Source organism: Lacerta agilis, chromosome 4 (genome assembly GCF_009819535.1).
Source record: "Lacerta agilis isolate rLacAgi1 chromosome 4, rLacAgi1.pri, whole genome shotgun sequence".
NCBI classification, from domain to species: Eukaryota; Metazoa; Chordata; class Lepidosauria; order Squamata; family Lacertidae; genus Lacerta; species Lacerta agilis.
Window position 1 is genome coordinate 81,751,586 of NC_046315.1, and position 16,634 is coordinate 81,768,219.

Sequence of the window (16,634 nt, forward strand, 5' to 3'; positions counted from 1 at the left end):
GTTAGATTGGAGTTTGGCTGACTTACTAAATTAAACTTAAAAAAAAAAAGTTTAGCATTGCATAAGAATGTGGCCACTCTCTCTGAGATTTCCATTTTAAGATCCACCACATTTTTCTTATTCAGAGAGCAAGTGAGAGTTATCTTCTCAGAAGAGGGTATCAGATTAGTCTGGTCTTTGATTTTGATTTTTTAAAGAACCTGTGCTGCCCTATGTTCCATCTGCTAGTTTCTTCCATAACTTTCACAGGTTGCCTATACCTGAAAACCAGCATATTAAAAAAGCAAATGAATAGATGAATAAAAACGAGTGTTTTCCATTCACTGTCCTTCCTTTTAATATTTGCTCCAGGACCTTGCCTGCTACTTAAGATAAGTTTCCAGGACTGTTGTTACCTGTCTTTATTGTCTTTCAGGAATATAAACACCATTCTCCACCCATAATCCTACTACCACCAACCCTTATTAGGACGTGTTAGTTTAAGAAGCGGGAAATCATGGGGGGGGGGGAGAATCAGATGAAACAGAAAAGGTGATGCTAAAACTTCAAAGAGGTGCAGATAAGCGAAAGCAATTAAAATTACTAATATGCATTGATGATTCAAAGGTCTATAGTACTGAAACTCAGCATTTGGCAGCACTTGAAGCTCGCTATAATGCTAGGAGAATTTGAAACAGTAAAACCCTCCCACTAAAGTATGTCATTTATATATTCACTAGAGTTGCACACCCTGCAGTTTATACAGTTATGATCCTGTACACAAAAAAAATCACACACACACCCCATTTTAAAATAGAAAACTCATCACTGAACTGGAAAACAGAGAAGCACAACTAAACTTGTAGGAGGAGGGAGATGTTTATACCTACAACTTGGGCCAGATACTGATACCATGGTCTCTCAGAACTGGAGAGCACAAATAGGCACCAAAATATAGTGTGAAGACCACAGGTGCCCTATAGCCCTTGAACAGCCTTGCACATGAATTTTATGTCTACAGCATGTGGGTGTCATGGAAACTGCAGTTACAATGGACAGCCCACACATTTACAGAGGCATCCAAAATGTCACTGAAAGCTGAAGCCACAAATGGCATCCTCCTGGCAATCCAGGAAAGAAGAGGGCCAATCTGTTAAGGTCTCTAGGCCCTTTCCTTGCTATACCAGCCAGTGGCCCCATCCAGATTAATGTCAGACCAGGCACTGGAATCCAATTCAAAATGAACTCCTAACCCCCTGTCATAATCTGGTTTATTTTTTTTCTTCATTCAGCAGTATATCTACATGCATGCTTCCAGTAGCTGTCAATCCCCTGCTTTAATAAGGAGCAAATGAAAACGGACGGCAGTACTGACCTTGTTAACTCCTCTTGCAGTTGAGCATGATCAGGCGGGAAGAATTTCACCACGAATTTTAGAATCACATGCTTAGGCCCTATGGGGAAGGAAAGGGGGATGGGTGAGAAGAAACCTAAAATTCTGAATTAAGTAGTTTCCTTCTGCACACACAAACACCTTTGTCTGAACTCAGGTGTGACTAGTACCCATCAACCACAATTACCAATGGACACCCATTCGCTTTGAGCCAAGACTTCTTTTGCCAAAATAATAGCACAAAGACAGCTTTCAATTTTTCTTATCCTTGTCGATCAGAATGGCCACTGGCAAGTGTGTGCTGCTGTGTTAAGAACATAGAAAGTTGCCTTATACTGCCAGTCTGTTGGCCCATCTAGCTCCCAAACCTGGTGCCCTTCCAGATTACACTCCCATTAGTCCCAGCCAGAACGATTCTACTTTCTGCACAGCATGACAATGCAGCAATCTCAGACCAGAACTCCAAGCCTGAAAGCCCTTTTATTTTTAATAAAACTAAAGGCAGTGTGGACATTTGTGGTCAGATGATCTCTACGTCCACTTCCAACCACATAATAAAACAATGGCTAATGGTGTCCCCCCCTTCCCCACACTTCTTCAATTATGGTAGCCATTGCCTGATTAAATGCGGAAGCTGACCGACCCATGATGGTGTGAGTATCCCAAAATAATTTCTTTAGAACTATGTCTAGGGTTGTTCAAACCTGGGTTCCAAATGGGAAGGTGTCATCTCTGTAGTTGACACTCCAGAAAGCTCTGGAAACTACGTGCTTCATGAAACCATTTTATTTGAAACATGCAGGCAGTAGCAAAATGTGGAGGTTGTGCATAGGCTGCTTGAGCAGCCTATAAGACAGGGGTCCCCAAATTAAGGCCTGGGGGCCGGATGTGACCCCATCGCCTTCTAAATGCGGCCCGCGGACGGTCCGGGAATCAGCATGTTTTTACATGAGTAGAATGTGTCCTTTTATTTAAAATGCACCTCTGGGTTATTTGTGGGGCATAGGAATTCGTTCATTTTCCAAAATATAGTCCAGCCCCCCACAAGGTCTGAGGGACAGTGGACCAGCCCATGGCTGAAAAAGTTTGCTGACCCCTGCTGTAAGATCCTATTCTTGTTACAAGTAACATACAACTCATGATTATTGCATTGTTGTGCAACTGTTATGCTTTATGTATGTTAAGAACACAATATTGGTTTGTGTTTCGAAAATTGCAGGGCCAGGTTTATCCCACCATGCTGTCTTATGTGTGTTTTTGTACTTTATGTAGTATTGCTGACGCTGATTATTTGTATGCAACTATTATTGTTGTACTGGGGGGGGGGGGAGAAAGGCCGCAATGAAGACATGGTTTTTTTAAAATACTCTTCCTTAAAGGAATAATTCACTTCATGTGGGGAATGCTGGGTGTATGTGTGGGAACATTAACAAAATGCAACAACCGACAAGTGAAGTGTATTCAGCCACCCCATCTGCAAAGATAAGTTCTTAAGGACTGCAGACATAAATTGCCAGACTTGCCTAGCTTCTAACCTTCTTTCTGAAACCACCCCTTGTGACTTCCTGCATTGCTCAGAGAAAGAGAGAAGAGAGCAAGCACAGACGCACGGGAGTAAACAAATGGTTTCAATCATTATAGCATATTCTTTTTCAAAGCCACATTGACAGGCTTTGAACCAGGAGAAACTAATGCAATATAAATTAATTCAAGGTGTAAGGCAGCATTCACATCCATGTGTCTAGCTTGTTTTGCAACTGGCAAATAAAGCTGAAAACATTTCACCATTGCAAAGTCAAAACAATACACGGCATTCGAAAGGAACTAGTAGTCCCCTGGTCCAGTTCAAATAAACTATGGTCTGTACTGTGAAGGAAAATGGTTTAATTTCCTGAAATGGGAATGTTTACTTAGGTTGAATTGCTGTGTATTTTTAGCTTGGGTTTTTTCCTTTGACAGTAGCTCTCATGCAATTGGCTGAAGGTGAGTCACATGAGAGAGGCATTCTATTCTGTTGTGACTATTATTCCTGTAACTGTCGTTTTAACTGTTTTCTTCTCCCCCCCCCCCTCTCTCTCTCTCTGTGTGTGTGTGTGCTGAGAGAGACTTCTCAGGATACTGCTGAGGACAATGTGTGTTAGTGTGATCTCTGTGTACACACACAGAAACACCATGGACTAGCTACCTTTCCCTGGATCTGTCCTGTATGTGTAACGAGAGGTGAGAGTGCACCTTGCTTAGCCTGTCCTGCCTCCAACATTCCTGGACTTCTACATAGTAGAGGTGCAATATCTGAACAGGACCTGCATATATAAAGTCCAATTACTGCATACCCACTTTGCATGCTCAGCAGCCCAGATAAAATCTTGGCACTGACCATGCAATCAGGGCCTACACATGTTGAATTTTCATACATAGACCCTATTAGAATGCTACCACCTTAGCATCCATGGAAGAATGTGGGTAAAAAGAGATGTCATGCTCTTGCTCTCCACAAAATATTGGAAAGAGCTGAGGTGTTTATGGATTCACGCTTGTCTTATCTATATGAAGAAAACTGTTGGTACGTACTTCTGATCTGTTTCACGATAGGTTTCAAAAGATCCAACCATACCTAGGGGAAGGATGGAGAAACGCACATGATCAGCTCTGAGAATATAGCAAGAAATATAGCAATGCAGTGTAGACGACAACTAAATTATGAGATACAGCATGCAGCCGTCTTCACCACATTTTAACAGCCAGCCAGTCATCCAGCACACATTTTCGGTTTTCAGATTCCTCTTTCTCTGCCAAGGGAAACTAAAAGCCTAAACCGCCATTAAACCTCAACCAAAGGGCCTTGAAGTGTATGTAACAAGAAGTATTCAACATTTTAAAGACCATGGCAAAACCTCAACTAGTAGTGGAATGAACAGTCACAAAAACCTCCCATTGAAAAACGGGACAAGGCTGTTAAATTGCTTAATGCTGTGAGGGTGGTACAGCTGCTATTCTCCTGTAGCTCTATTCCATGCTTCTTAGGTAATTTGGGGATATAGAAAGCACACACAAGGGGTGGGGATCATGGCAGTGTTAAGACACCCGGAGTAGTGACCAAAGAGAAAAGCTAAATGATCTTATCCTTCCATTGTGGCTTCTGCCACTCTGATCAGTCCCTGGGCTGGGTGACTTTCTGGTTGGCCAGTCAATTAGATGCATTGCTTACACAAGCTGGTTCTAGCCTTCCCTGTTGCAGGAGGCAAGTAGAGAGCTGTGTTATTAAAATACTCATGTGGAAATATGACTATTAGTCATGACTATATGACTAAGTGGAAGTATGCCCCTGAACACCAGTCTTGGGGACCGACTATCAAGAGAGGGCTACTGCTTCTGGGCTTCCCAGATGCATCTGGTTGGACACTGAGGAAAACAGCATGGGACCTTTGGCTTGATACAGCAGGGCTCTTATGTGAATTCCTCTGCTATCAAAGTAGCATCCAACAATTCCATAGGGAGAGTAGTAAACATGCAGCTTCCATAATATAAAGGCTTTTTGGCCTGAGCAACATTTGATGATGCTTCCACAAATTCCTGGTGTATGAATGAAAGTGTGGGAGAAAGCTGAGCACACATGGAAAGTTAAGATACAGACGAAGCTGACCATCTTTACAAGACAGAGATAACAGGTTCAGTCTTTAATACTATGCACAGTTAGCAGGGAGTAAACCCCCACTGAATTCAATGGGACTATCTTCTGAGCAGACGTGCACAGGACTGTGATATCAGTAACATGCCATATTAATATTAATAGAATATAGTATGCTTGGTTGTGTTTAGATGCAACTTTTATATCAAAATCCAACACATGTCTACTCAGAAGTAAGTCACAGTAGCTTACTTACTCCCAGATAAAAATAGGTATAGGGCTGCAGCATTAAATGAGCATGCATTTATTTAAAAATAAATAAATATATAAAATATATCTCTTACAAAAAGAAAATTCACCTTTCTCCTGGAAATGAACTATTAAAAAAATAGGCTTTAGAAAGGAATACAGATGACTCTCCGGGGATAGTACATAAAGCAAAAATTGCATACAGTAAAAACACAAGGGGTTCAATGGTAGGTGGGATTGCTGAAGTATTTTTTCTAAGACACCTGCCCCCTTTCCCTTTTATTTATTTTTTAAACTTTGCGAAGTATGTAAAGCTGAATGCACAGAAGTTAAATACGCATAAGCTGCAAGTTATCTGTACGCATATTTGGTTTTTTATTTACAATCTTATAATTATTACAATACTTTTCATACATCAGAATCATACAGTAAAATACATCACACTGTAATTCTACCTTTCACAATAATTTCTTTATCCTACCACCATAATCCCCTTATCACACCCCTCTGACTTCCCTCCGTCACCAATTTGACTTCCATAAAAAAAGAACGTTGTAAACTTATTCTTGCATTCCAAATTTTCCTTTTTATTAATTTATATATTGATTCACCTGATTCATTTCTAAATTTTCTATCTTGTTTACTTCATATCTCTTAATCAAGGCATGATAGTATATTAGTTGTTGAGCAATATTTTACCATGTAACCCTCATAGCATATCCATTCATCTTTTAGCTTTCGTTTGGATTGATTATTGCGGCCGTTAATTTTGCCAATGATAAATACTCACTTAATTTGCAGATCCATTCCTCCATTGTTGGGACCCTCTGTGCTTTCCAATTTGCGGCTATGACTACCCTAGTGGCAGTGCTTGCATACAGGACCTGTACGCATATTTGTCAAGTGTGACCTTGAGCAGCTTTAAATTATGCAAAGGCAAAACTCATTTCCAGTATCCTTGTTACAGAAGCATAGCCCCAGGAGCCACATTTGAAGAAAACCCAAAAAACCTGCGAAATATTTAAATTATTCAGCCTCCCCCCTTCATTTCTATATTATTAAAAGAGCTAAAATAGCAATTTAACAAAGGCATTTTTCATTTCAAGGTTCTCTTCTTAAGCACATGAAAATGTACAAATAATTCCTTTGAGATGCAATTTGAAAAGCAAGCTTTTTAAAAAACCTTTAAAGCGCTGGTCATTTATTTGTTAGCAACATCTTAATGTTTGACGGCATTCCATTAACTCTACATCTTGTTTTTTTTTAGCTTCACATTTGGCACAGTGAAGAATGTCGTGCACTGCCAATTTCCAAAAGAAAATGAGTAACTAAGCTACAAATGACTGGGCATCCTGCACAGGAGGAGGTAACTGTGCCTTGTTATTTTTCGCACAGAAATTACAACTGGAAATGGATAAGAAGCAACTCAGGTCAGAACCTCCTTGCCAGCAATATGTGATTTTTACCCCAGTCAAAAGGGTAGTATAGGAAGCCGTTGCCAAGCTACGATAGGTGGTCCAATTTTTCTAGCAATACTCTGCTGGCAGAGATAAACAAATGAATGGACAAAACAAATGCCATTTACTGGAACACAGTTTGAACAAAAACATTGCAAATTATATGAAGACTACTTAGCATTCATCACCTACAGGTGAAACTCGAAAAATTAGAATATCGTGGAAAGGTTCATTTCTTTCAGTAATTGAACTTAAAAGGTCAAACTAATATATGAGATAGACTCATGACATGCAAAGTGAGAGATGTCAAGCCTTTATTTGTTATAATTGTGATGATTATGGCGTACAGCTGATGAGAACCCCAAATTAACAATTTCAACTTTGGGGTTTTCATCAGCTGTACGCCATAATCATCACAATTATAACAAATAAAGGCTTGACATATCTCGCTTTGCATGTCATGAGTCTATCGCATATATTAAACTCCAGTAGCTAATGAAAACAATTACTTACAAACAGGGCAGTCTCATCATAGGGCCTGGGTGGCGCGGCGTGCCAGGGCGCCGGGCCCCCCAGAGGCGCCCCCACGAGCCCGTCGGCATACCGGGTGCCCCCTCCCCAACCCGCCCCCACCTCCACGGGCGGGCTGCAAGCCGGCCGCCTTCCGGAGCCCCAGCTGGAGCGCTGGGAAGGGCGCGCAAAGCCCCGCGCTGCTCCAGCGCCACGCCCCTCATCCCCCACTCGCCCACCCCCCCTCCCGAGGGGCAGCCAGCGCGGGAGGGAGGCGGGCGGAGAGGCGGCATGCCGGGGGCGCCGAGGGATCGTTGCGCCACGGTGGCCGATCCCTTTAAGACGGCCCTGCTTATAAAGATGGACTTTTCCACGATATTCTAATTTTTTGAGTTTCACCTGTATGGATAAAGACAGCAGCTTTCTTGTTTTAACCAGCTTTTTTTTTAAGATATGATTCTCTGTACACAAATCACATGCAGTTCTGAAACATGTGGAAGTTAGCACTAAGGAGAGGGGCTTTTCTGCAGAGGTATCACAACTCTGGAATACCCTCCCTAAAAAGGTAAAGTTAGTGCTAATTTCACGATATGTTTAAGCAGCAGGTTATTTTTCTAACCATTAAAAAGGCTGTGCAGTGTGTCTGCTTTTACTTTATTATTTTGTTGCATCCCTGTTATTGTTTTAGTACTCTGAATAATGTTGTGTCTATTGTACACTACCCTTGTGTCTTTGGAAGACAGTTTAGAAATACTTTAAATAAATAAAATTTAAAAACTACAACCAGCTGCATATGCCCAATTTTGTTTTTCTTCTTCCAGTACCAGAATAAGAAAACTGGGAAGCATTTTAAATGCAACTGCAAACAAGCCCACTCCCATGTTTTTGTTACGATGACAAAATATGCATATAAAATGCTTCTTCACATACCATGATCTTTTTATGATCCAGATACTCAAGGCCAAAATAGTCACCTTCAACAAGGTTCAGGTGAGTGCAGACTGCATCCAGCAAAACCTTCCCTGGTGCTCTTTGCTGTAATTAAAAACAACAAAAGGTTACACGCTGTGCATCCACATGAAAAGAAAAATAAGTTAGAAATCCCGTTTCCTTGGTGAGCACAAAATGCAATTAATTTATAGTTAGGCGTTCAATTGAAGGAAAAGCAGTAGCTAGTTTTATTTGGGTGCCAAAGTGTTGCGAGTACTGACTCAGTTGTGGATCTTTTTCTCATTTGTATTGTTGCAAGGATTTATTATTATTATTAAAAAATTTCTTGATTTACAAAAGTGTGTGCAATGTCTCTCTCGTATTTTTCCGTGTAACATTTTTACAAATCAGTTTTGGTTGTTGAGACATTAGGGAGAGAAGGGGGAAGGAGGTGGGTGGGATGGGTGAGGTGGGGTGACGATGTTTCTATTTTCCTTAATATATGTAGGGTTTGGTGTCAGCGTTGTTTGTGTAGGTTCTCTGTTGTTCGCTTGTGCTTCTTTGGCGGTGAGAGAGGTCGGGGTTGGCGTAGGGTGTGATTGTTCATTTGTGGTTGGCTGTGGTGATATTTGGTTTCCTGTGTGAGTGGGGTGTGTGTGGGTGTTTTTGGTGTTGCAAGGATTGTTGAAACTGAGATGGGCAAGAAATGGCCCAGAACGTTCATTATGTGTGCAACTTCTTTATAGCAAGCCACTCTGTGCTCAATATTCATTTCTGCACTTATTCTGATTAAGCAAGGTAGATGATTACTGTTAATAGATTTGTATGGCCATTCTCAAAGTTCAACTTGTAACCATTTCCACAAAACCGCACTGCCATTTTTCTTTACAAATCCATATCTTAGTGGTTTCAGAAGCCACACCAGTCGAGCTGAGTAAGATACACGCACTGGACCGAATCGGAAGCTTCACCTTCCTGTTCTGCCATCCCTCAAATAGCAGCATCAGAATAAATTATCCAAAACAGTAAAAAGAGCAGAGTAACTACTACATTGTGGGAAAGGATGGAGGGATTTAGGAATCATTTTTGATCCGATTATGCATGCAGCCTTAAAAAATAATGAAAAACAAGACCCACCACCACAGCCAGCTCCTGGGAAAGCACAAATTCCACACAGAATCAGGCAACCAAATGGTAACTCAGGCTGGACCTGAGTTGTCTGTTCGCCCTGTGCTGGTGTCTCTGTGACCTAGGCAACAAAGGTGACAGCAGCAGCTCCGAACTGGACTGAGCACCTGACTTCTCCTGAGAGGATGGGCTGGGGTGTGCTGAGGAGGGGTACTGAGATGGGAGGTGAAGAGAGAAACGAGCTGGGGTGAAGTGGGTGGGCAGAGTGCTGGGTGACTACCCCGGGATCTGACTCATCCATAACTCTCTGTGACGCACCCCATCCCCAACCCAGAGCCTCTCCCCAGGGTCACCAGCAGTTTCAGGCTCGAGAAACTGTTGACCTTTCTGGCTTCAGTTATATATTCCATTCAAGTGAGGGGACTTCACAGTAAAATCCTATGCATGTTCACTCAGAAGAAAGTCCCACTGTGCTCAGTTGGGCTTAGTTTTTTTTCCTACATGTGTTTAGTGTTACCGCCTAAGTTATGTGTTCAGCATTCTTCATGTCTGCTAGTCACTTCCACTTTGCTCAGTCACAGTCTCTCTCCCCCACCCACCCTGCCAAGGAACAAGGATATTTATTCTTCTTTCATTAGAAAAAGCTCAGGGTCTCCAATAGCTTTAACATTTGCTTGACCCTAAAGAAGTTCTCAATCAATAAACAGATGATCTTCTTCTATGGTCAAGAACTGTGTGTACCTCATTCTTTGAGATGACCTTTCAATAAGGAAGTGGTTGAAGGAGAAAAATGTGCAGCAATGTTTACAGAACCCATGTCCTGGAAGATTTTCTTTCTTTCTTTCTTTTTAATCCACTGCTTCTTTGAGCAAATTGATCCTTCTAAATTTAAAGAGATTCTTCATCAGCCTAGTTAGACACTGCTATCAACACAGTTTTAAATCCAACCCCAAGTGATTTTGGATTATGATTTTGTAAGCAAAGTTTCTCATAGGCTACTTGCACTCCAATAAAGCTCTAATAACAAAATAGAGGTTTCGTGGGGTTTTTAATTATCTCAGTCAGTCATTTTTCTAAATAGAAATAAAATCTAATTGCAGGCATTAACATTGATTGGCTCAAAATATTTCATTACTTGTTCTTTCAACATTATCTGCTACTTTCATCATTAATCACTGTGCCTTTTTTCTCACTGTGTCTTCCTTTTCTCTCACTGTGGAATAATGTTTCTCTTCTTTCTTTACCCCAAGCACAGAACCTTAAGAGTCGTCTTCAACACCTCTCTTTCTTTTTCTTCTTTTCTTCAGTCTTTCCATGCCTACTTTTTAAACATTAGGCTACAATTTCTTTCTTTCCTCAGCGTTTGATTACTTCAGTTCTCCCCTGCCCTAGTTTGCTTCTTTCTCTGCTTCATTACTATTTAGATGCTAGCAATGTAAAAGGTTCATTAATGGCGCTCCCAACACACAAGTGAGCAACGGGTTTTCTATTATTGCAAGTGAAGAGAGGGCTGGGAGAATCAAACCCAAACTCCATTCTTAATTCTACTACTCGGTTGGCTTTTTCTGAATCTCATTTTGATCACACTGATCATTTTATTGTGCTTCTTACATTTGCTTCTCTTTGCTTGCTGGCTTCTATTTAACTTTGTACAGAATCTAGTTTTGAGGCAGTTTTGATTATTATAAATATCGTTCAACCACCTTTTTCGGGAATTATCTTGTCTGTAGAATCATTTTTAAATATAAAACACCAAATGTCTCTTGTTATTAGTAACCTGAGAATGAAAATCATTTGAAAAGAAACAAGTTCTGTTTGTTTATCTACCCATGAGTGCATTACATTGGGGGGGGGGTCCCAATGAGTTTTTAACAATATTGCTTGGAAATGGAAGTTGTACGTAATGAGAAGTGAGTTTTTCCTCTCTTCTCCTGAACCTTAAGAACTAATTTTCAGGTTGATGAAGAAGTCCACAAACATGAATTCAGTAACTGTGTTTTTCTCATGAAACTGGTCCAGGGAAATAATATTGACTCTGGAAATGAAGGTCCCATTTAGCTATCATTAATAAAAGCTACTACAGATGCTTTTTTAAAAGCCAGCTAAGCTGGTGGCTTTATAACATATTGTAGTAATGGATCCCATGTTTAAAGAGTAAATATTGAAAACATCTTGCCATTATTTTGAAGTAACATGCAATTCAAATGAACAAGCAAATCTCTGAATGCAACCAAGTGGAGGTGATCCAGCATGCCAAGTCAGTGTGTGTGTGTGTTTGTGTGCGCACAGGGAATACTTTTTGTATGTAATAGAACTCACTGACCCCCGAAGTGTCCCTATTTTCCAGAGACTGTCCTGGATTTACAGAAGCCTTCCCAGTTTCTGATTTGATCCTGGAATGTCTCGCTTTTCCTTAGAACGTCCCTATTTTCGTCAGAGAAACGTCAGAGGGTATGGAGTTATGCGACTCATGAGCCAAGGAGATAACTAGCTATACAACCTTTAGAAGACACCTGAAGGCAGCCCTGCCTAGGGAAGTTTTTTAATGTTTAATGTTTTATTATGTTTTTATATGTGTTGAAAACCACCCAGAGTGGCTGGGGCAACCCAGTCAGTTGGGTGGGGTATAATATTATTATTATTTTGGAACAGGGCATCCTTATTTTCATCGGAGAAATGTTGGAGGGTATGAACTCATTGGTGTGGAGTACCATCACCCTTTCTTTTGCTATCCATAGCAGCCATTTTGTGTTGGTACCCACAGCACTTCTATCAATGTACAGTGGTGCCTCGCAAGACGAAATTAATTCGTTCTGCGAGTGCTGTCGTCTAGCGAAAATTTCATCTTGCGAAGCACGGACGGGGGAAGAGCGGTTGGAAGGGGGGGAGTAATTGCGAAAATTTTTCGTCTTGCGAGGCGAGCCCATAGGGAAATTCGTCTTGCGAGTCAGCCTTTCGTTAGCGAATGCCTTTCGTCTAGCGAGGCATTCGTCTAGCGAGGCATTCGTCTTGTGAGGTAACACTGTATGAGTACTGGCACCTCATTTATTTTTTTAAGCACTGTGTGTGTGTACTCAGAAACACCTGAGCTGCTTACAAAGCAATCTCTCTCTCTCTCATGTGTGTGTGTGTGTGTGTGTGTGTGTGTGTGTAGAAGGGGAGTTTGTTATCACTAATGGCTTATACATTACAAGGAAGTAAGGAACAAAGCTTGGCAGTCATTTTGATGTACCTTGTAGATGTAAAGGTATCATCATAAGCTAAACTACTGACAATTTTTTGTCTTTAACAGTACCCCCAAGATTGGCACCTGAGGCAGGATGCCTAACCTGCTAGATGGTACTAAAACAAGTACTGTACAATGAGGTTAAGCAACACATAATGGGTGTATAAAGTTTAAACAAAAAGAACTGGCATTATTTCCTCCCCACCCCCTTACAGTTTTTGCAAGTAATGAATGAAGTGCATCTCCCCCACCCCCAAGCCTCCAAGCTATTCAAAAGCACACTGTGTCCCTTGTTTCTTCACAGGGGTTGAAACGAGGTTCAGAATGCTCATTAGAAGTACTTCAGATTGAATTTCATAGTCCACAATTTCTGCAGAGCAGCATAATAGTACCATTCAGATTAGTTTAGCTATGCAGCAAACACTGTGTAATGAGGTATTGGCAAACTCTACCCCTCCCCACTCCTGCTCCTAAGATGTGCCTCCAAAGTTGGAAGGGAGACAAAGTCCAGTTTTACCACCATGGATTCATTTTATAGGCAGTTTGTGACTTGACAGCATGCTCACAAATAATCTCTGCAAGTTTTGGTGTTAATCTCCCCCCCCCCCTAATGCCTGAGTTTTTCCTTTATTCAGTTTTATTTTCAAACTACAGTACCCTTTACTGAAATCATCAATACATAACACTAATCAAATTATCAATGGAAGTATAAGGGCATTTACAGTCATTTAGTTCTATAGCTACAGACAGACACTGTGCAGATAACCTGACGGCCACTGAAAGTAGTTGCCGCCATGTGACTTCTGCTCTTCTCTCTCCCCTCCCGTGTTAACGTCCAGTAAGTAAATAAGAACCATGATGTGATGCCCCTGTCTGTTGATATCAGGCAGCCGCCTTTTACTGTTTCGTTTTGACGCCTGCTGAAGACATTCTTATTTAGCCAAGCCTACCCAGATATTTATGAGTTTGTGTGCTTTTAAGCAGCTTCACCTGTTACTCCTTATTTGAACCAGTTGGGTATGCATTGGTAATCTCGACGCTGGACTACGTGGGGCTGCCCTTAGGCCCAGCCTGGAAGCTCAAGTTGGTGCAGAAAAATGCAACAGCTAGACTACCGATGGGCTCAAACACCTGGTGGTATGTGATCTCTCTGCACTTGCTGCTCATATACTACTGGGTCAGGCTCAAGGTTTTTATATTAATATAAAAGGCCCTGAAAAATTTGGGTCCAGGATACCTTAAAGCACGGGTTGGCAAACTAAGGCCCGCAGGCCGAATCAGGTCCAAACTGCCTGCTAAATCTGGCCCAGGAATCGCTGTGTGGATCACCAGCACACATGTTCTTTCCCTCTCCCTCACATGGCGCCGCGTCCTCCCTCCCTCCTCCTGGCTTCTCCCAACCCTGCCTAGAGGCGGAAGGGGACTAGGCTTTCTTGGTGCCAGCCCCTCCCCAGAGTCCTTTCGCGTACCACTCGTCCCTCCGCCGCCAGCCCCTGCCACTTGCGAGACACAGGAGTTGCAGTTGGCTGAACGCCTCTCTCTAGCGGCCGCCATTTAAAGCAGCCCCTCTCCAGAGTCCTTTTGCTCATCATCCCACGTTCCTTTCCCCCCCCCCCAAATATAGTCCAGCCCCCCACAAGGTCTGAGGGACAGTGGACCGGCGCCCTGCTGAAAAGGTTTGAGGACCCCTGCCTTAAAGACTGGCTGCACTAATATATCCCAATTCAACAACTGCAATCAGGAGAAGCACTGTTCGTTCGAGCCCGTGCTACAGAAGCCAACCTGGCTTCAAGGAGAAATGAGCTGCTTAGTGTTGCTGATCCCAAACTACATAGTACCGGTACTCTTCCAGCAGAAATTCAAGAGGTATCTTCACTACTGACTTTTAGGCATCTCTTGATGAACTTTTAACACAGACAGGTGAATGTGGTTGTTTATATTAATAAAACAGAGCAGTGTTCCCTTAGAAAAACATGTCTCTGCACGCAAAAAAAAGGCATTCCTTTGTGATTAAAATAATTGCTTTTGTTTCACGATGTTACATTTAAAATGATTGTTAAATTATATTAACTGTTTTACAAACTCTTTTCTTCGTTCAGATGAAATTAAGGGGTAAAAGGATCTGACAGCAGAACACACACTGCGAATTAATCAAATTATTTCTTACCTTTCCCCACACACATGAGTTTCATATGCCTGGAATTAAACTTTGAGAATTGACCTTTTACAGACTGCAGGCTGCTGAACAAGAACTCAAACTTAGAATCTGGATTTAAAAAGAAAAAAATGAAGGGTTGGCTAAAAAGCAGGTTTCCTCATGGAGGCTCACAACTGGCAATTAAAAACAAACAAACTGGGCGGTACTAAGGATGCAATAATCCAAGTAATTTCAGATGACAGAGAATTAAGCAGTTGATTGATTTCTTTGCAGGCTACTACGGTTAAACTGTGTGTTTTAATGGCATTCCCAAGTCTAGAAACCCAGCTTGCCATTTGACAGCTGCAAAGCAGTGTGAGGAGGACACAGTTTGGAATGAAGGAGTGCCAGGAAAGAAGGGGGAACCTTTATCATTCTCCACCTAATGCTTTACCCTATGCAACCCCTTCCCCCAGCTGGAATTGTGGATGAGGCTTTCCTCAGAGAAAAGCAGATGGGGTGAGGAGTTTAAGAGGAAAAAACTGGACATAGGGAAATATCTCTAGTACAAAGTGTGCTTCTTTCCTTTTCTCTGAAGCTTTGCAAATTATTACTGCCTACTTTGGCCCTTGGCTCTAAACAGAGACAAGAGGCATGATGTTGCTTGCTTGCCAGGCTTAACGACTACTTATTCCTGCTAATGCTCCTACAATTCAAAGCAGAGAAATCTCTTTCCCCTATAAGGCCTAGCAGGTTCCTTCCATGCATACTAAAACACTGAGGCACGAAAGATATTTCATACCGAAAGTATGAGTTGCCGAAATAGTTTTCACAACACACTGCCATTTAAAAACCAAGGAATCAGAAGGGAGGATTGACCCCCCCCCCCAGTGCTTCACATCTTGGTTGGCATCAGTTTGTCTCGAGACGCAATGGAAGAGACGTGTTTGTTGTTGTAGATGCACCATGGCGATTCTTCTCGCTACACACCTCCCAGCGGCCATATCTCCTATGGTCACAGTTGTGGATGCTTCACATATTTTGGGAATAAACCCAACACTGGGTACTGAGGTCTGATAATAAAATACTGGGGGGGGGGGGGGTGCCACTCATGAGACCCTCTGTGGGACTGACAACTTTCACTTCGCCTTGCAAGCTCCTGTATCTACTGAAATTCTGTTCTTGAGGCTGGGGGACACTGGAACAGTGTGGAAAGTAGCAGGAGGGGGGCTACAAAGGGAAGAGAGAGTCAGCAAAAGTTGCCTTCTTCAGCGGGAGCTTACACTGAATTTTAGTCTTTTCTGTGAATGAAAGGATACTGTGGTAAGGGCTTATGGAATCTGTAGTCCATGGGTAGGCAAACTAAGGCCCGGGAGCCGAATGCGGCCCAATAGCCTTCTAAATCTACACCGCGGACAGTCCGGGAATCAGTGTGTTTTTACATGAGTAGAATGTGCCCTTTTATTTAAAATGCATCTCTGAGTTATTTGTGGGGCATAGGAATTTGTTCATTCCCCTCCCAAAAATATATATAGTCCGACCCCCTCACAAGGTCTGAGGGATAGTGGACCGGCCCTGTGCTGAAAAAGTTTGCTGACCCCTGGTCTAACAACAGCTGTGGTGACATTTGTTCTCCATCTCTATCCTAGGGCCTATGAAATAATAATGAATGATAGTTAACAGTCTCATGGAGTACTGCAGGGAGTTCCTGCAGGGTTTTCCAGCTGTTGGGGAACATGAGGGAGTGGGGGAGTGGTTGCTGCTGCGAAAGGGAAGTTAAAATGTCCCCCTGTGGATGCTAGCTTAGATCCTTGTCCCTGAGCCTAGGCACTCAACCTCTTCACCAGCTCTATAGAATCCTAAAAATAGCTACCTGTCCACCAGCCTAACACAGAAATGTGGGCAGCTTGAAAGCTTATAAACTATTTCAGGAACAGGGTTATCTTATGCCCCTTGCACAGACCTGGCAATTGCTCTTTGTTGTATTGGATGAAGTA

The 16,634-nt window shown here is 42.1% G+C and overlaps 1 protein-coding gene across 7 annotated transcripts in view; it reads right to left on the bottom strand.

Annotated features, from left to right (window-relative positions):
• FARP1 (FERM, ARH/RhoGEF and pleckstrin domain protein 1) overlaps window positions 1–16,634 on the bottom strand; it is a 178,667-nt gene that overhangs the window by 64,560 nt on the left and 97,473 nt on the right. For all 7 annotated transcript variants that reach the window (XM_033147852.1, XM_033147851.1, XM_033147857.1 and 4 more), the window contains exons 3-5: window positions 8,147–8,251; window positions 3,944–3,986; window positions 1,355–1,433 (exon numbers count right to left, since the gene is read on the bottom strand). In XM_033147852.1, the coding sequence (XP_033003743.1) occupies window positions 1,355–1,433; window positions 3,944–3,986; window positions 8,147–8,251 (227 nt within the window). The remainder of the gene's footprint in view (window positions 1–1,354; window positions 1,434–3,943; window positions 3,987–8,146; window positions 8,252–16,634) is intronic.